The 21,300-nt window shown below is 44.2% G+C and overlaps 1 protein-coding gene across 4 annotated transcripts in view; it reads left to right on the forward strand.

Moving 5' to 3' along the window:
• Positions 1-17,861, forward strand: part of TDRD7 (tudor domain containing 7) — a 136,922-nt gene extending 119,061 nt beyond the window's left edge. For all 4 annotated transcript variants that reach the window (XM_077475287.1, XM_077475288.1, XM_077475285.1 and 1 more), the window contains exons 16-17: positions 12,271-12,431; positions 17,339-17,861. In XM_077475287.1, coding sequence (XP_077331413.1) covers positions 12,271-12,431; positions 17,339-17,559 — 382 coding nt within the window. In that variant the 3' untranslated portion in view covers positions 17,560-17,861. The remainder of the gene's footprint in view (positions 1-12,270; positions 12,432-17,338) is intronic.
• Positions 17,862-21,300: the final 3,439 nt, after the last annotated feature.

Genomic DNA, 21,300 nt, shown 5'->3' on the forward strand with positions numbered 1-21,300 from the left:
CCACCAAACTGGCCACCCACCTCACTAAGGAAATTGGCGAGCTCGGCTTCCACACTAATGACCTGGAGGACAAAATGGATGCCGCTGCCACTGTCCTGAAAAAACACGAACAGTACATCTGACATCAAAAAGGAGCTGGATATGGCCCTATTATGCCTGGAGGACTTTGAGAACAGGGCGCGCAGAGGTAATCTGCGCCTGCGGGGCATTCCTGAATTGGTCATAGACCTCACCTCCACTGCCACGGCACTGTTCCAGGAACTTGTCCCAGCTATCCCCATCGACAGGCTGGAATTCGACCGCATCCATCGGGCACTTGGCCCCAAGAAATCTGAGGGACTGCCCCACGACATCATCAAATTCACCTACTACCGCACCAAGGAAACTCCTGCGTGCGGCTCCGGACAAACCCAAACTTACATTCCAGGGATACCGCTACCAGGTATTCGCGGACCTTTCCCAATCCACGATTGTGAAGAGGAGACAGATGAAGCCTTATACTGCAGCTTTTCAGTCTCATCAAATCCAGTACCGCTGGGGCTTCCCCTCCAAGCTCTCCTTCTCATACAATGTTGCAACCACACGCTGACCTCACCAGATGAAGCACAGTTCGTTCTGGATATGCTCCAGCTGCTACCAACAGATAAAGATGCCCGAAGATCAGCTGGACCAGCCTCCCGGGTCGCAAATGGGAAACGGTCGAGGGGCAAAGACGCCCCCCCCCCCTCTACTTCATCTGTGGCCGGCTCTCAACGCTCTGATCCAGGTTGACCCCTGAAACCGTGAGTCCTGTCTCTTATCTTTTCTCCCCCGGACCTTCCTATATATTATCAGCTACCCCTTGTAAGTGATGGTTGAGCAGGGCCCCCCCTCCTACCACATATGATTAGAACAGTTGACTTTTCCTGTTTGAACAAGCCCACAGATGGTCATATTTTATTTGGGCTGTGTCCCTCCACTTCTACTGCCCACTCTGCATGACAACCCCTGAGCCCTTTCACCCAGTTTGCATCCTGTCAGGTTCATTTGAACTGCTCCGGGATTTCCGAACTTGGTGGCCTTCTCCCGAACGTGCAGCACTTGACTTTTAATGCCACTCGCCGCTCAAGTTACCTCCTCAGGATCTTCACTCCGGACTTCCAGGCTGTGCTCACTCCCAGGAATCCCCAAACTGACATTTGCATCAAAACCCCATTGTTCACTTTTGCACCATGGGGTTTACCCCCTCACTCAGCGCAGGGTCCGGAAGATGCTCGGCACATAGGAGCTTGCTGTTCCCCTTCCCTCCTTCCCCTCCCCCCTTGTTACATTTTTTGTATTTTGGGTTTTTTGTTTTTTCTGTCCTTCCCCCCCATCTTGCCTCCTGCTTCTTCTTTTACACCGTCCCCTGTCTTTCTCTTCTCTTATTCCCCCAGGCTGGAAATTTACAAAAGTGGTTGACCAAGATCTCTACTGTACTTGGTTGCCGCTGCTGGACTCTATCACGTGAGCTGGCTTTCATCTCCTCGCTATGACCCAATCCCCGTTGAAGTTTTACTCCTATAACATCCATGGTTTGAATTTACCAGTTAAACGCTCCAAAGTGTTTCACCACTTAAAAGCTAGCTGCGTTGATGTGGTATGTTTGCGAGAGACCAGGTTTTTCTCCTCTTCTGGTCCAAAATGTGTTTCCTCTCACTTCCCCACCTTCTATTTGGCTTCTGCACCTGAAAAGCGGAGGGGTGTACTCATTGCCTTTAGACACAACCTCCTATTCACATGTTCCAAGGAAATAGGCTTTAAATGGCCAAAATGTTAATCTGGTTGGGTACTATGCCCCCAACCACTTCCAACACAAGTTATTCCACCTCCTTAATGTCATATCCCAACATAGTTCAGGGACCCTTATCTTGATGGGTGACTCAAACGTAGCTCTGGCATCCTCAGTAGACAGAAAAAACTTGTCTGGGTCCTCCCCCTCCCATAACCCGGTTGTGGAGCAGCAGATGAGATCTCGGATACAAGCCCATGGCCTGGTGGATGCCTGGCGAGAGCTCCATCCCCGCGACCGCGACTTCACCTACTACTCCAGCCCGCATAACAACTTCTGTAGCATCGACCACGTCTTCATCCCATTACACTTCATCTCCAATATCCATAAGATAACAATCCCCCCTTCCGCGTGGTCGGATCATGACCCTGTAATTTTCCTGCTCGCCCTTTCAGGTCTCACTCGTCCTACTTTTCAGGGGCATTTAAATAACTCGCTTCTCACTTCACAGGACGCCCTCCTTGAGATACATGCAGGACTCCAAACCTTCTTCAGGGAAAATGTGGGCTCCGTTTCTTCGCCCATCTTTCTCTGGGAGGCCCATGAGAGGCCATTGTATACAAATAGCATTCTCCCGAAAATGTCAGAGAGAAGCGGACCCGGGAGCTGACAGAGCTCCTGGCCTCCGCTGATGCGGAGTGGAAATCCCGCCCCTCAGCAGCGAACAAGAAGGCTAGGGATACCTTAGCAGCTGAATTAGACTTGTTGGCCTCCGACCAAGCCAAGAGGGCCCTACGGTGGATGAAGCACAAATTGTATTCCTGCGCAAATAGACAGGGTGCAATGCTTGCCAATAAACTCAATGCCACACCTCGTGGCCATAAACTAATCTGCCTACGTTCTGCCAATGGGGACCTCAACCTCGGACCCGAACAAAGTCTCTGCGCCTCTAGCAGACTTCCTATCCAAGCTCTATAGTAAACCTTCCCCCTTAACCTCGCGGACGATTTCTTCCACGATCTTTATCTTCCACCTCTCTCCTCAGAAGCCTGCACATAATGCAGACATTACTGAATTGGAGGTGGTTCAGGCCATTAAGTGCATGCGTGTCTCGAAGGCTCCGGGCACGGACGGCTTTACCAGCTTATCCTACCACAAGCTTTCTCCCCTCTTGCTCCCTCACCTGACGGCCTATTTTAACTGTATGAAACAAGGTGCGCTGCCCTCCCCACACTCTTTACAAGCTCATATATCCATGATTCCTAAGACCACCGAGGAGGCCTATGAACCCTAGGCTTTTCGCCCAATTTCCCTATTAAATGAAGACGTGAAACTTTTAGAGAAAATCCTATGTTTTCGCATTAACAAATACTTGCGCTCCTTGGTTCATAGAGACAAGGTAGGCTTCGTGCCTGGCCGTCAGGCGGGGGACAATGTCCGGAAAGTCGTCCACTTCATCACCTTGGCAACGCAAAATCCCCGGTTTTCTCCTTTCGCTTGATATATACAGTATTCAGAAATTGCAATCTGAATACTTTGACATGCAAAGAAGGGATTTGGGGTCTTTTAGACCCCCGATCCTGCCATAAAGAGTACCTGTCACCACCTATTACTGTCACAAGAGATGCTTACATTCCTTGTGACAGCAATAAAAGTGATCAATTATTTTTTTTTATTTTTTTAACACACTTTATTAATATAAAATAAGAAAAAATGTAAAGCACCCCATCCCCGCGAGCTTGCGCAGCAAAGGAAACGCATACGGAAGTCACGCCCGCATATGTAAACGGTGTTCAAATCGCACATGTGAGGTATCACCGCGATCATCAGAGCGAGAGAAATTATTCTAGCACTAGACCTCCTCTGTAACTCTAACCTGGTAACCATAAAATTTTTTTTAAAGCACTGCCTATGGAGATTTTTAGGTACCGTAGTTTGTCACCATTCCACAAGTGCATGCAATTATAAAGCATGACATGTTTGGTATCCAATTATGCGGCGTAACATCATTTTTCACATTATACAAAAAAATTGGGCTAACTTTACTGTTCCTTTTCCCAAAAAATTGCGTTTAAAACACCTTTGCACAAATACTGTGAGACATAAAATATTGTAACAATCATCCTTTTATTCTCTGCTAAAATAAATGTATATATATATATATATATATATATATATATATATATATATATATATATATATATATATATATATATATATAAGCCTTTGATACCCTCTTGTGGGACTATCTGCATTACGTACTAAAACCTTGGGTTTTTGGAGACTAGATTCTGTTGTGGCTGTCGGCTTTTTACTCAACCCCCTCTGCCTCAGTCCGCTATGCTGGCTGCCTCTCACCCTCTTTTCCTATTTCCAGGGAACGCGGCACAGATGCCCTTTATCTCCAGTCCTTTTTGTACTTGCCTTTGAACCGCTGGCCGTTGTCCTTAGGGCAGACACTAATATCTTGGGCATCCCTTATGCAGGTAACAATTATAAATTGAGCGTGTTCGCTGATGATGCCCTCCTGACCCTCACCAATCCTATCGTTGCCCTACCTAACCTCCAGGCCCTTTTGACCCGCTTTGCTGCTATTTCAGGCCTCCAAATCAACCCCCACAACACAACTGCCTTGAACGTTATTCACCCAGGTACGCTAGCCTTGCATCTCCAATCCTCCTTCCCCTACCGCTGGGCAAGCTCCTTGGTGGACTACTTGAGCATCAAGTTGACCCCTTCTTATGCCTCCCTTTTCTCAGCCAACTACTTCCCACTCCTGCACACTATCACAGCTCTTATGGCGTCTTGGCGTTTCCCCACCATATCCTGGATCGGCTGTATCTATGCGGTCAAGATGACCATTCTTCCAAAGATTCTCTACTTTTTCCAAATGCTCCCTGTCCGGGTTCCTGCCTTCTATCTGCGGCTACTTCAGAACAGAATCCTCACCTTTATTTGAGCACATAAGCACCCTAGGGTTTCCCTCTTTACTCTCACTATGCCCATAGGTTACGGGGCGGGGTGGGTGTTTTGGACGTCACTGAATACTACCAGGCAGCTCAAATATCCCAACTTTCAATGCTACATGCAACGTCTGACATTCCCCTATAGGTTCTTCTGGAGGTATCTAACTGTGCGCCGGTTCCTATCCCAGCCTTATTGTGGCTACCCCCCAAAATGCGACCGCCTTCTGCTTGCCCCCTCATGATACACAGCCTGAAACTATGGGACTCGATACGATCCTCAGGCAAACTTATGTCCCCATTCCTGCTGCTGCAGCCCCTCTTGAATAACCCTTTGTTCCCACCTGGCTCGGAACAACCCCACATTTTTTCGTGGTTACCTGCCCATGGGTTCTCATTGGTTCGCCACTTTCTTAATACCCGCGCCTTATTTACGTGGTCCTCGATTCAGGAGACCCACGACGCTCCGCTTGCGGAGCTCTTCCGTTACATTCAGCATTGGCATTGGATAACTCCCCTCCGGCGACTTGGCTCCTTTCCATACCAAATGACGGCCTTTGAACACATTTGCCAGCACTGTCCAGGAGCTCACGGCACCATCTCAATGATATACTCCCTGCTTACTACCGGCAGCACAACCTCTTTATTTGCTTAAATGGGAACGTGACCTGTCTCCCATAGATTTAGTGGACTGGAATAAAGCCTGCTCTGCACCTAACATCCCACCTTCCCACCCCTCCCTTTTTTTTTTTTTCCATCGGTTGTCTTTTCTGATTTTAGTTTTGTCTTTTGTTTAGTTTATTGTTTCTCTCTTGTCCGTTGTGCAGCCAACCCCGCACTCCCTTAGCCCCTGGGTCTCACGACTCGGGCATGGTGCTCTGGCCCCCGGCTCCAGCTGGTAGGCCAGTGTCAGTCTATAATTTTAAACCCTCATGACATATGTTCTATTTTGTGCTTTAATGTGAGCCTCTTTCTTATGTTTCATGATCATATCCCCTGCGTGGGAATTTATCTGGTTCTTCCCTTTTTATATTTCAATAAAAACATTGTACCAGACATCACCAGGTGCGAACACCTGTAAACGCTCTAAAGTCTCTCATTCCCCTAATTATTGTAATGCATTGCAACCTTAACTTCATGGTGTACTGCCATTTGCAGAAGGCAATGGGTCGCTGACATTTTAGCGGAGACTGGCCAAGATTTTTCACGGCCAGCATTTTGGAAAGTTACTTTAGCTTTCTTGCCACATACTAGCTCCTGTGGACTACTATAATTGAGGGTAATAAATAATCTTCTCTGGTTTAGATACACACAGTGCTTTTCCTAAACTATTCCCTATTACATAGTTACATAGTTAGTCAGGTTGAAAAAAGACACAAGTCCATCCAGTTCAACCTTAAAAACAAATAAATAAAATAAAAAATAATCGTACAATCCAGATACCCAATTTTATGCCCACAATTGATCCAGAGGAAGGCGAAAAAAAAACCCAGCAGAGCATGCTCCAATTTGCTACAGCAGGGGAAAAAAATTCCTTCCTGATCCCCCAATAGGCGATCTGATTTTCCCTGGATCAACTTTACCTATGTTAGTACCTAGTTATATTATGTACCATCAGGAAAGTATCCAAGCCTTTCTTAAAGCAATCCACTGAACTGGCCAGAACCACCTCTGGCGGGAGTCTATTCCACATTTTCACAGCTCTAACTGTGAAGAAACCTTTCCGTACTTGAAGATGAAATCTCTTTTCCTCTAGACGTAAAGAGTGCCCCCGTGTCCTCTGGGTTGACCGTACAGAGAACAACTCAACACCAAGTTCACTATATGGACCCCTAATGTATTTGAACATGTTGATCATATCCCCCCTTAATCTCCTCTTCTCAAGAGTGAATAAATTTAGTTCCTCTAATATCTCCTCATAGCTGAGATCCTCCATGCCTCTTATCAGTTTGGTTGCTCTTCTCTGCACTTTCTCCAGTTCCCCGATATCCTTTTTGAGAACTGGTGCCCAAAACTGAACGGCATATTCCAGGTGAGGTCTTACTAATGATTTGAACAGGGGCAAAATTATATCTCTTTCTCTGGAGTCCATACCTCTCTTAATACAAGAAAGGACTTAGCTCGCTTTGCAAACAGCAGCTTGGCATTGCATCTTGATCAAGTTGATTGGGCCCTATACAATTATTGACCTAACTCCCAACAGATTATTCACTGCTCCTCAGTTTTGATACAGAGTACCCTACCTAATGGAATTTAAGAAAAATTTACTATTCCCACTCTGGAACTGCCATTCTTGTACTAAGCAATCTATGGTTTATGTTTATGTTCCCTATTGTAAGGTTTCAGTTGATATGAATTTGAAGACCTCCTTTGTTCTGGCAAGCCAGCCCTGCAGCTGGCTTTTGCCAGTTTGTCAGTTGCCCAGACAATGCAAACTGGACTGAAGAACTCAATATTGGAGAAAAAAAATTCTGCTATAGATAATCCTATTCTTGCTGAAAAATTATAAAATCTTGACCTCATCCCTACTGTTCTGTGTAGATGCCCACCATACCTGCTCAGAAGCCACCTACACATTGAAGGTTCACCCCTACCCCTGGAGGGGAGTAAGCTGGACATCTGACATTTTCTCTAGCTGTCCCTGAATTTTTTTGCACTCCATTTTAAAATCTGTAAAGTCTCTATTGCTGTCCTTTCTCTGTTCCTTTTTACTACCCATTCCTGCTTCACAAAAACAGATCGTTTTGCTGCACCTCCTTGCAGAATATAGTCACCAGGGATGGTCGTCATCTTCCCTTTTAGGGAGAGTTGTAAGGACTTTTCAAAATCTAGGCATGCACTGGTTTACAACTTTGGACATAAAGGGACATGCATCTCTATTGAAATTACTGCAGTAACTAGGCTCCTAGGTGGTCTCTTGGAAACCTGTCCCTCTATAGACAAACACCACAGGAGGTACAGTGTTATGTCACTAATATTTACAGCTTGCCATGGTAAAATGCAGTATATTAAGCAAAAAATTTAAGTTGATGTACGTACATAAGCAAACGCATAGAGCGCCTGTATCGGGACGCACCACTGTACTTGTGTCCAGCATGCATTCCAAAGTGCGAATATGATGTCACCATAAGTTCCGCCCCAACACGTTTGGTCATCAGTAAAGAACGTGTTCAGGAGCGAGTACCCTCTGGCTCCATCTCTGCTGTTATAAACAGTTAACTCCATCTACTCCACCCAATTAAAAAATTATGAATCTGCTCCATATTCTATATCTGAAATCAAGTTACCTACAATGCTAAAACCTGACTGCGTTATTTGGGTTATATAGAAATCTTTGTGGTGGGTACATGTTAAAAAGGTATGTATACACTCCATATGTGCCTACTACATATATAGGGAAACCCTTACTGTGTGATCCACATAGGTTGTCTTCTTTTTTTTTTTTGTGAGTGTAAAGCTACTCCATATACAGGGGGATATAAAAAGTCTTCACACCCCTGTTAAAATGTCCGGTTTCTGTGATGTAAAAAAAGTGACATACATTTCAGAACTTTTTCCACCTTTTTTAATGTGACCTATAAACTGTGCAACTCGGTTGAACAACAACTGTAATATTTAAGGTAGAGGGAAGTAAAAATAAAAAAATTCAAATATAGTTGCATAACGCTGACGGCTACTCCTTGCACATTAGTAGCAAGTCACCCTACACAGTTGTTTCGGAGACCAGTAATGTCTTACATCCGTACTATCCCTTCCTTGGCAGACGTTCTTGCTGACCCATCGGGTCTCAAAGATATGCTCCTCCATGAAGACCCTCCAACTCATGTAGTCTCCCAACTTTATTCATTAGTATTGAATGTTCTGACCCCTGACTTGCCTCCTTACACGCAGGTGTGGGAATCGGAGCTATATCATTCCGGTTCTTTTGCGTATTGGCAAAAATGTTTTATTCCAATTCATAAATGTTCCCTTAGCCAATACGACCCCTGAAACTAGGTTTAAATTGGTGACTGGATGGTACAAATGTCTGTTGACCAGCCATCACTTGAATACTTCCTCATCAGACTCTTGTTGGCATTATGTAGCCAGAGGTAACATACTTTGCATATGGTGGGAGTGCCCCCCTGTAAAGAGATTTTGGCAACAAATAATTGAACTGTATTGTTAGTTGATAGCGATCTCTATCCAATCCCTATCTGAGGTGGTCCTTTTGTCTATGCTTTCAGATCCTTCAAATCTGTAAAAGACATCCTGTGTCACTTCCTGGCTGCAGCTAGTGTAGTTCTTTCCCACCACTGGAGATCAATGACTATGACTTCCCTTGGGGTTTGGGCGGTTGAAGTCGACCATATAAGAGACCCGGAACGACTGATGGCTCAGGAAGCTGGAGGGCAGGAACAGGTCACCCTCACCTGAACCTCATGGTCCATGTTCTGCTACTCCATGTGGTGGTTCATGGTGGCAGTGGGGTTATAGTAAGGGCAGGTGCATGCTATGTGCATTTTATTGATGATATTTTAAATGCACAGAGATCCTGGGGCCCATTGTTGTGCCATATATTCACGACCATCACCTCATTTTGCAGCATGATGATGCAAGGCCCCATGTTGCAAGGACCTGGACACAATTCCTGGAACCTGAAAACATTCCAGTTGTTGCATGGCCAGCATACTCACTCACCGGACATGTTGCCCATTGAACATGTTTGGGATGCTCTGGATCGGTGTATATGACTGCGTGTTTTAGTTCCTGCCAATATCCAGCAACTTCGCACAGCCATGGAATAGCAATGGACCAACATTTCACAGGCCACAATCAACCTGATCAACTCTATGTGAAGGAGATGTGCTGTACTACGTGTGGCAAATGGTGGTCACACCAGATGCTGACTAGTTTTCGGTGTGTGTGTGTGTGTGTGTGTGTATGTATATATATATATATATATATATATATATATAATTAATTATATCATCTGAGAAGGTAAAGAGCCTCATCCACAAATACCACAAAAGACTTCAAGCTTTCACTGATGTTAAAGGGGTAATACACAGTATTAAGAACTGGGGTATGTAAACTTTTGATCAGGGTCAATTGGCTAGTTTCTGTTGCCATTATGATTTTAAAAAGAGTAAACACGGTTGATAATAAATGGCTTCAGCCAAACACTAACCATGAGTGAAAGTAAAGTGTGTTATCATTCATATTCTCTGAAAAATGGCCAAGAAATCATAAATTTTGCCAGGGTATGCAAACTTATGAGCACAACTGCGTGTGTGTGTGTGTGTGTGTATATGTATTTTTTTTTACTTTAAATTATTCACTTTTCTTTTTAGATTTAATTATCCACCATTATTTTATGGATAGGGAGATGTTTATGGCACTGTGCAATATATGCATATGCAGTAGCTTAAAGTGGTTGTAAATCCACAAAAAACAAAACTGCAAGACAAAGGCATAATGAACTAGTCGGTGACATCGCTCCCAGAGTTACTTCTAGGTATCGCAGGCTACGGTGCTGTGATTGGCCGGAACCGCTGGTAATGGCACACAAGCTGAAGCAGTGGCACAAATGTGCCATTTCTTCAGTGCGAATGAAGTCAGCACATGCTGATACAGGAGATATCCAGGGTAGCTACAGGTAAGCCTTATAGGTTTACCTGTAGTAGAAAGTGGTGGTAAAGAGTTTACAACCACTTTAACAATCGCTATGGCGCTCACTGTAAGGGTTTGTCTATAGAGGGCGCTAAGTAATAAGTATATATGGAGTGTACAAACCTCTTTTTAGTATGAACCCACCACATTATAATAATAGGGTCTGGTTTTAGGATTATAGGTAATTTTGATAAGTCTTGGATATAATAAATGGAGCAGATCCATAAGTATTCAATTGGGTGTAGTAAGTGGGGTTAACTTTTTATAGCAGCTGAGATAAAACCGGAGGGTATTTGTTCCTAAAGACGTCATTTACGGATAATGACACACGGACACAAACGTCTGTTAATGTCATATGAATTTTTTGGCGTGCATGCTGGTTTCCAAGTACAGTGGCACTTCCTGATACAGGCAATACATGTATTTGCTTGTATAAATGTATTGGCTTTTACTTTTTTTAATTTTTATTTATTTTTTTACTTTAATAAATGGTATTTCACTATGGCACGCTTTCTCTTCTCTCCTGTGCATTGATTGTTCCATCTTACTTGCGAGCAGGGGCGTAACTATAGGGGGTGCAGCAGTTGCGACCGCAACCGGGCCCTGTGCTGCAGGGGGCCCATGCAGCCCCCTCTACATATGGCCGGCAGCAGCATAGGCAGCTAGGGGTACCAGTGCACCATGCACACGGGTGGCTGGAGGTGGAGGGTGACTAGCAGAGCTCCATGCTTGACTATCGCACTGGCTGCTCTTCAGTTGTGCATTCCCCGCATGACCTGTGTCCTCGGCCGGCTCCTCAGAGTACCCCTCTCCTGCTCCATGCATTGCCGCTTAGTCCGATGTCTGTTCTCCCCAGCCAGAGTCCCACCCCCCTCCCCCCCCCCCCCCCGAGTCCGGCCCACACTGCACTGCATACTTCTCCCCGGTAAACAAACTTTAAGCACACAGATGCAGTGCAGCCATATGAGAGCTCCCCGGAGGACACTGCAGGCTTGTCTGCCAGCCCCTCTCCTCCCCGTCATACACAGATGATGAAAGGTCTTTCTGGGAGATATGCTGATCACCCGTCCAGCACACTGGATGGAGCCCAGGCCAACATGGATGAGTGCGGCTTGGTCATGGTGAGTGAGAGGACCCCATCCCCCACACACTATTACATACCCCCTCCATCTCCCCCTGGGGACAGGGACCCCTTCTCACCTGGGGGCAGTAACTTCATTTGCCCTGGAGAAAAGGACCTCATCTATTCTGGGGACGGGGATCCCATCCTGCCTAGGGACAGTCCCCCAATGGGGCACCTAAAAATAAAAATAAAATAATTTAAAAAAAACTACTGATACCAGTGGTGGAACTACAGGGCTCACAAAGGTCATACCTGTGACCACGTCACGGAGTTCCACCGCCGGACTCTGAGGGAAGGGCCCTGGCTGGGGTTCAGGGGGGCCCTTCATGGTTTCTTGCATCGGGGCCCTGAAGGTTCTAGTTACGCCACTGCTTGCGAGATATGAGTGGTTGACATCGTATTAGAAACCACATTTGAAGTTGGTCCCTGGGTACAATTAAATTTCTATTTGACTCGCTTGATAATACAAGAAGTCAATAACATCTGAAGAGTGTGGGAAAAGCTTGGGATCACCTGGATTGCACATGGACAGCACGCATGAGGATATCACCATAACTATTGGATGAATTTCTACACAAGACAAATCCTGTATTTGGGATTAGTATGTGCACTGAGCAATGAGGAATGTATTGGGGTAGTGAAGTAACTTCAATGGGTCTTTATACTTTAGGTTTCCTGACATTTTTTTTGTTTCTTGGTGACATGTTCTCTTTTAAAGCGTTCACTAATTGCTTGCAATCTAAATTCTTATTAAAAGCATCCTTTTTTTTTAATTATTTTAGGTGGTACAGGGTTCTCTTGAAAGGAATCCTCACGAATGGCCTGGTGTCTGTGTATGAGCTGGACTATGGCAGACATGAGCTTGTTAATTCTCGTCAAGTGCAGCCTCTAATTGACGAATTCAGGCAACTCCCTTTTCAGGCTGTAACAAGTCAACTTGCCGGTAAGAACATTGACCTCCAATATTCTACTAAGCCATTTGCATTCATGGTTCCTAATATTTCTCTTAAAATGGTCGATTAACCAACATTAATGTTGGTAAGGTGTACAATCGCCCTTTTTAGCGTGTATTTTTATGTTCTAATGAATTTTTATTTAGTCAATACCAGAATTTGCTCATTTACATGCATGTAGTAAGTTAAGCTGAGCTGTGTAATGGTATTTATCAAGTTAAAAGAAAATGCCTAGCTAAAATGAATAAATGTATACCTTTTAGTTTTTTCAATATGTCAAAGTTGCTTGTAATATGTGTTTTTCAATGCCAACTACATTGTTTGTCCTCAGCCTGGTGGTTTTTGATGTGCTTTTTTGTGGGTTGAAGTATGAAACTGCAGAGGTGTATTTTATGCCTGGACTTCTGCGGAGTCCAATATTCTGCCTGCCAAGTTTCCCTATAACTAGCTAAATGGGTACTGGGACTTAACTGTCCAACATATTGGCAGTAAGAGAATTGTAGGTTTGCATTAAAGCTTCATACCAGATAAATGGCTAAACACAAATTTATATTTCATATGGAAACTATTTTACCTACTGTACAATTTGTATTCTTGTCTCGGGAGATGTAACCTGACAGATGTGCTGCTTTCAGTCACTTTGATCTCTCCTATCAGCATGTTTTTGTTGGTATAATATACAGTGAGGGGAAAAAAGTATTTGTTCTGCTGATTTTGTACGTTTGCCCACTGACAAACGATCAGTCTCTAATTTTAATGGTAGGTTTATTTTAACAGTGAGAGAACAACAAAAATATCCCGAACGACAAAAACTCATTTAAAAAAAGTTATAAATTTGATTTTGCATTTTGAATGAAATAAATATTTGACCCCCTTCCCAAAACATGACTTAGTACTTGGTGGCAAAACCCTTGTTGGCAATCAGAGGTCCCACTCCTCTTTGCAGATCCTCTTCAAGTCATTTAAGGTTTTGAGGCTGAAGTTTGGTAACTCAAACCTTCAGCTCCCTCCACATATTTTCTATGAGAGGAAGGCCTGGAGACTGGCTAGGCCACTTCAGGACCTTAATGTGGTTCTTCTTGAGCCACTCCTTTGTAGCCTTAGCTGTGTGTTTTGGGCCATTGTCATGCTGGAATATCCATCCACTACCCATTTTCAACACCCTGGCTGAGGAAAGGAGGTTGTCACCCAAAATTTGACAGTAAATGGCCCTGTCCATATTCCCTTTTGATGAGGTGAAGTTGTCCTGTGCCATTAGCAGAAAAATACCCCCAAAGCATAATGTTTCCACCTCCATGTTTGGTGGGGATGGTGTTCTTGGGTTCATAGGCAGCATTCCTCCTCCAAACACATTGAGTTGATGCCAAAGAGCTTGATTTCGGTCTCTTCTGAACGCAACACTTTCACCCAGTTCTCCTCTGAATCATTGAAAAGTTCATTAGCGAACTTCAGTCGGTCCTGTACATGTGCTTTCTTAAGCAGGGGAACGTTGCGTGCACTGCAGGATTTCAGCCCTTCGCAGCCTAATGTGTTACAAATTGTTTTCTTGGTGACTATAGTCCCAGCTGCCTTGAGATCATTGACCAGTTTTACCCGTGTAGTTCTGGGCTTATTCATCACTGTTTTCATGATCATTGAAACTCCACGTGTAAGATCTTGCATGGTGTCCCAGACAGAGGGAGATTGACAGTTATTTTGTGTGTCTTCATCTGTTCCATCTGTCTTCCAGCTGTTGTCACCCTCTCACCAAGCTGCTTGACAATGGTCTTGTAGCCCATTTCAGCCTTGTGTAGGTCTACAATCTTGTCCCTGACATCCTCGGACAGCTCTTTGGTCTTGGCCATGGTGGAGAGATTGAAATCTGATTAAACGCTTCTGTAGACTATTGTCTAGAAGACACCTGGGAGCCAGAAATCCTTCTGATTGGGGATCAAATACTTATTTTACTCATTAAAATGCAAATCAGTTTATAACTTTTTGGAAATGCATTTTTCTGGATATTTCTGTTCTCTCTCGCTGTTAAAATAAGCCTACTAATAAAATTATGGACTGATCAATTCTTTGTCAGTGGGCTAACATACAAAATCAGCAGGGGATCAAATTTTTTCCCTCACTGTATGGGCTGCTGTTTCCTTTCCTACTCTGAGGCCTGTGGTACAGGGACTGAAAAGGTAGATGTATCTATCGGGTCACATTCATGTATTTAAACTGCCAACATTAAAATGCATTTTCTAATTTTAGATTATCTTTACATTTCTCAAAAAATTACCTTTTCAAAAAATATCTATGCATTTCAACTTTGCTTGTGTATTAAATAACAGGTTTTAAAATGGAGCGTTACTTTCCAAGGCATACCTGTGGCCTGTGCACAGCCACTCCCTGCCTGTCAGCAAAATTCCTAGGGTGGGCCAGCTGTTTTATGCATGGCCCCTTCAGCAGAGGTGCAGGCATAAAACCTCATTCAAAACCTATGCATGTGCAGTGCATTCTGAGCTCAACTGCTGCTGTAACAGAGAATTGTGTAACAAGGAGAGGGAGGGCACTGCGCATGTGAAGATTTTAAATGATGGAGCAGGCTCTTTCCTGCGCTTATAGGGCCACTATTCCAACAAAAAGGTGATGTAAAGGTGAACTATCTGTCTGTATGCCTGCCTAATGTTCAGTTTTATAGTCTATTTCAATCTCTTGATTTTTTGTACAAAAGCAAATACAAAAGTTGTTACCTATTTATGGTCAAATAGTATATTATAAAGAATACCTATGCAAGATGTTACAAGAACAACATGTCCAGATGTAAATATGAACAGGTGCGTGGAATCAGACTTCACAAATGAAACCGATGATTTATCAGATTAAATTATGCCCTAGATGATGGTACAGAGAAACAAGCTTCAAATATTCTAAATAACTATCTCTTTATGGTCAAGGACATCATGTTCTGGGTGTATATAATATAATGTGGACATCTCCGTAGCTGAGGAATGTAGAAAAGCTCAGGAAAACAGAAAAAGGGAACAAAATTTGTAAATCAGGGTAGCCTCGCCTCTAGCCTCACTCATCCAGCGAAAGATATGGTATCCTAGGTTGCCACATCTTATCAAATTTAGATGTGTTATTCTAAAGGGTGCAGGTCATTTTGTCATCGATCATGATCCAGTTCCATTTTTGTTTGATATAGACAAATATCACTGTCATGTTCCAACAATATGCAACAGCTATTCTATCAGCCAGAATTATATACGTGGCCAAGCGTAATGTATATTTGGGTATACCCTTATCCATTTTTTGGAAGAGCGCCATCTTTAGAGTTCTAGTAAGGTTCAGCAAATGTATAAAATTGGATACTACAAAACCTAGTCACCTTAGTACATGTCCACCAGATATGTGCCATTGTGCCTTCCTGGCCACATTGTCTAAAGCATCGGGAGCAAGCCGGTGTTTTTATTTTGACAACCCTGGACGGGACCATATACCATCTCAATGGTGTCTTGTAGTTTGATTCCACTAAGGCTATATCGATGGCTATGTTAAACCAATTAATAATTGTGTCCTGCCATTCTGAAAGTTCCCAGGAGAAATTGAGTTCCCTCTCCATAAGCTCCATATACAGAAGCTTACAATCTGGGTCTGTTAAATAGTTGTATATCTCTGAATTATGGCCCTTTATCAGATCTCTGGTTGTACAGAAGCTTTGTCTCCAGATAGAAAATCAACTATGCATGTCAACCCTTTATTCTCCCATCTGAAGAGCTGCAGAGAGAGCCCTGGCAGAAACTCTGGGTTATTTAACAGATGAGATGGGTGTGTATGTGTGGTGAGCAGTTTCTTCCTCATTCGATGTCAGTTCCATACAGCTAATAAAAGGCATGGGACACAATTTGGAGGGACTCAGCCTTCTTGGGACTCGCATCAAAGCTCAGACAAAATATTCAGTACACAAAGGTGCCTCCATATCAACCCAATGTAGAATCGGGCCTCTAGCGGTATTAAGTTCTGTTTGGGCAGCTTTGTAGAAAGCCATATAGATGGGGGTTCCAAGGCCACCATGGATTTTAGAAGTGTCAAGCGATAGCTTATTGATTTTAGGGCGTTTACCCCAGATAAAGCTGAAAACTTTTCTCTGAAATCTCAATACGGCTAGTCTGGTTATATGAATAGGGAGCTTTCTAAAAAGATATAGTATCCTAGGCAAAATGTTCATTCAAACCAAGAGAGAGTATAGTGAAGAAATAGCAGATAGCCGTTCTCCAATACAATCCCCTTTATTGGTGTATAAAAGACAGTCCATACAGCATAGGAAGCATACAGATTTATGCTGTATGGACTGTCTTTTTTTTTTTTTTTTTTTTTTTTATATCAATAAAGGTCATTGTATTGGAGTGCGGCTATCTGGACGTTCTTCACTACATGATCGTTGCATGTTGAGCCAGCACCCTTTCTACGTCCAGGGGAGGTCAGTAGTGCGATTGCCATCTAGAGCGGTATATTACCAAACCAAGAGAGATTCATTCCAGCCCATCTGTCTATCCTCATACAACTTTTCTAAACAGATGTAAATAATTTGCAGAATAGAGTGTGCATGAAGGAGATTAAATTAATCCCTAAATAAGGAATAGATTGAGAGGCCCATTGGAAGTCAAAATTCAGTTTAGCAATGCAATGGAGTTTAATGGAACTCCTGCACATCTGCTAAAGCAAGTTTGTCTGCGTGTCGGCACTGCACATTCCCAACATGCAGTAATGTGAATTAAGCCTTCAGACTGCACTCCCTCAAAACTGAAAGTTCTTTTCAAGGGCACTGTGACTGAAAAAAGGTTGAAAAACAGACTTGTGCTTTTTTATCTGATGAAACATGAATTTTGATATAACTGAAAGTAAATTATTATTTCTTTTGTAGGTATAAAGTGTGAGCAGTGGTGTGAAGAGGCTTCTATTGTGTTCAGAAACCATGTGGAAAATAAACCTCTTGTGGCACTTATACAGGCAGTTCACGAGAGTGAAAATTCATGGGATCGGAAGGTTGTGGCTTACTTGGTGGACACATCTCTCCCAGACACGGACTTATGGGTTCATGACATTATGTCTGAATACCTTGTTGAGTTTTCCAAGCCCCAATAGAGTACACTACAGAAAACACTGGTGATACTAAAGCAGAAGCAATAACTGATACGTATAGCCTAGTCTTTTAAGAAGCTACCCTGTTCTTCTTTCTTGATTTGCTGAACGTTTTAAAGTTTGGAAAATTAAAAATTGTTTTCTGTGAAAGAAATTTAACAGAATAATTTTGTTTACATTGTTTAAAAGAGTTGATTTTTTTTTTTCTGAAAATTTGCACATTGTTTAATAATTTAGCTGTACAAAGTTTGAATATATTGCAGAGTACCATTTATTTAACAATAAAAGAGCAGAACGTGCTTTAACTGCTTTGTAGCTGGATATTGTCTAATATGATACATCTATACTACTGTGCTTGGTGTAAGGTTCTACAAGCCTGTTTAGTATCTGTACTTTCACTTCCATTTGCCTTATCAAAATATTATTGGTTGGTGTGCTTTTTTAATATTCCAATTGTTCTAAAACTGCTTCTAGTTTAAAGCAGAGTTCCAACTGGACCCATGTTTATTAAGTCAGCAACTACAAAAAGCTGATGACTTTAAAAAAAAAAAAAAAAAAAAAAAACATGCGACGTGTCCCAGAAGATTGCAGGGAGGGAGGGGTCAAAACTAGGTAACCGCTCCCTCCCCCAAAAGAATGAGGGGGACAGGATATCTTGACCACTTACGTACCACCCACTGTCATTATACATCGGTACTTTGAAGATGGATATTGTTATGGCAGCAGCTAGCTGCCATAAACCCGGTATGCTCTTCTTTAGCGGGCGGTCCGCTTTCAGATTAAAGTGCTCTCTGCGGCGGATTCGCTGCAAGATCACTTTAATCAGCTACGGGAGAAGGGCCCTCCCGCCACGCTCCGCTGTCCTGTCGCTTACCAGAGCCATCAGTAGCAGCGGAGGCGATCGTGTCCTGTCTCCTGTGTGATATGGAGATGAGTGAGGGGCTAGATGGCCCCCACCCGTCTCCATACCATTGCAGGGCAGAAGTGACATCAAAAGTCACTTCTGCCCATAGCTCTTAAAGAGACATATGTATATTTTTCAAATATGTTACACTTTTTTTTCTTTTTTTTTTTTTATTGCATTTTTGCATTTGCATTTTTATTGCATTTTAGAATAAATATGAGATCTGAGGTCTTTTTAACCCCAGATCTCATATTTAAGAGGTCCTGCCATGCTATTTTTCTATTACAAGTGATGTTTACATTCCTTGTAATAGGAATAAAGGTGAAACAATTTTTTTTGTTTTTAAAAAAAAAACGTGTAAAAATAAACAAGAAAAATATATTTTTTTTAAATGCGCCCCGTCCCGCCGAGCTTGCGCACAGAAGCGAATGCATATGTGAGCAGCGCATGCATATGAAAACTGTGTTCAAACCACACGTGAGGTATCGCTGTGATTGTGAGTGAGAGCAATAATTCTAGCCCTGGACCTTCTCTAACTCAAAACATGCAACCTGTAGAATTTTTAAAGGTCACCTATGGAGATTTTTAAAAGTGAAAGTTTGTTGCCATTCCATGAGCAGGTGCAATTTTGAAGTGAGATGTTGGGTATCCGCTTACTTGGCGCATAACATCATTCACAATATAAAAAAATTTGGGCTAATTTTACTGTTGTCTTATTTTAATTCAAAAAAGTGTATTTCTTATATTCACCGACCCACACAGCTCCTCTTAGCCATTGGGTTGTTATGACCTATTACTAGGAGATACCAGGCATTATTTGTAATGCAACACTCAGAACTCTTAGTTCTGCCCAGGGGGCGGTCCCTTGGACAACAACCCTCCACCCTGCCATGCAGTCATCAGTTTTATTTTGCCTACTGAAGGAGAAGGACCTAGGAAACCTGTGGGCCCATCAGTCCGTGCTTTTTTTCTTATGCAGAAGCATGACTTTTTGCGCAAGATGAATGATCCTGTGATCTACTATCAACAGCCGGCTGGGTGACGGGCTGGATACCCTTATCCTTGTAGTCTCCCCAGTCTGGCCATTGAGCGTGTGCAGGCCACGACAAAACCTCAGCTCCAGAGGTGGTCTGTGTGCTTTTATGCTCCGGGGCATACATATGACCGGGCTACTGATGTCTGCGTCACAGTATGCCGGGCCAGCAGCCTCCCTGTACTGATCAGTGAGTGGGTCTGTGATGGAATGTCTCCCAGCTCTTCAGGACTGGTAAGTACAGCTCTCCCTGCTTCGACGGGGCTGTGCAGCTGGGCATTCCCTGGGAGGTTAATTCGGGGGTCCCTCACCTCCCTCTCTTCTTGCTCCTGTCCCTATCTTCCCTCTCCCTCTCTGGGGGGATGCTGCATGTGGCTGCTGAGCGGTGTGTGTGTGTATGTGTCTATGCAGGGGCTCTCACTGGGGGGGCTGGGTCCTGTTCTTCATGCCCCTGGAAGGTGTCTGTGAGGTTTTGCTGATGTCCTGTACAGCGCTGTGTTCACTGCCATCGCTTTTTCCCTGTACCTCATGGAGCTGCTTCGGTGGGCAAGGGTAGCATGCTCTCCTGGGCTTCAGCGGCCATTTTCTTAGTAATCTCCTATTCAGGACACTGGCGGCCATTTTCTTGAAGCCTGAATGCATTTTTCAGTGTTCTCTGGCGGCAGCATGTGCTCCTGTGCTCTCACAGCAATTTTCCCTGTGTTTTATGTGTTTGTACTGGATGCTGGGTGGCCATTTTATTGAAGCCTGAGCACACTTCAGAGCAGTTTTGGCGCTATTTGCAGCTGCTTCCACTGACACAGCATTGTTTCCTCTGCACCTGGGAGCCCACAGGGACTACAGGCACTGCTTGCTGGATAGTGCAGAACTCCTCCGGGGGGTGAGTCCAGCGGGAAAGAGCTCCTCAGCCAGCGGCAGTAAGGAGGGTGGGACTGTCACTGTCCTAACTCCCCTTAGGGTGGCAGACAGGGTAGGGCCAGCATGGCTTCAGAAACTGGTGTTTCTTCTCCCGAAATCCAGGCAATTGCAACCGGGTCATCTGCAGACTGCGCAGTGCCCATGGACACCCTGACAGCGGTCCTCAATTCGTTCGTTGCCAAGATGGAGGCGGTGCATGGGAAGAAAGGTGCAATAAAGCGGCCCCTGCCCCCCGTCCTCTGGGGAGAGCTCTGACGCAGACTCGGGTCCTGCTGAGGCTGGTGACTCCTGCTGTGTCTTGTCAGACGCCGCTGACCAGGACCGTTCAGACACTGAGGATGAGTCCCTGTCCGGGTCCGTGCGCGACACAGCGATTTGCTGGAGCACTTATCACAGCTGTATGTGATACCCTGAAGATTCAGGAGCCAGCAGATCCCTCTGCTGATGTACCGGTCCCTTTTTTTTGTCCCGCAAGCAAGCACGTTCACCTAAGGTGTTCCCTTATCTGACTTATTTTGACAAGTTAATTTACAAGGAATGGGGTCGCCCGCAACGGACCTTTTCGGTCCCCAAATACATGGCAGCGCGTTACCCTTTTGAGGAGAGCCTTCTCGAAAAATGGTCGGCTCCTCCGGTCGTGGACTCCTCGGTATCCAGGTTAAATAAAGTAACCACGATCCCGGTTGAGGGGACTCCTGCAGTCAAGGATCCCACAGACAGGAAGGCTGAGGCAGTGGCTTGTTCCTTGTTTACGGTTGTGGGGTCAGCCATGTGACCAGTACTGGCTTCCGCACTTGTGTCGCAGACACTGAGTGGGCAAAACTCTTTCACTGCGAATTGGGAGAGCAACAGGCTTCTCTTGTCTGCGTGGAACTAGCAGACCAACTAG

The sequence above is a fragment of the Lithobates pipiens genome, unplaced genomic scaffold (assembly GCF_037356315.1).
Source record: "Lithobates pipiens isolate NorthernLeopardFrog02 unplaced genomic scaffold, aLitPip1_a1.2 Scaffold_13, whole genome shotgun sequence".
In the NCBI taxonomy this organism is placed as follows: Eukaryota; Metazoa; Chordata; class Amphibia; order Anura; family Ranidae; genus Lithobates; species Lithobates pipiens.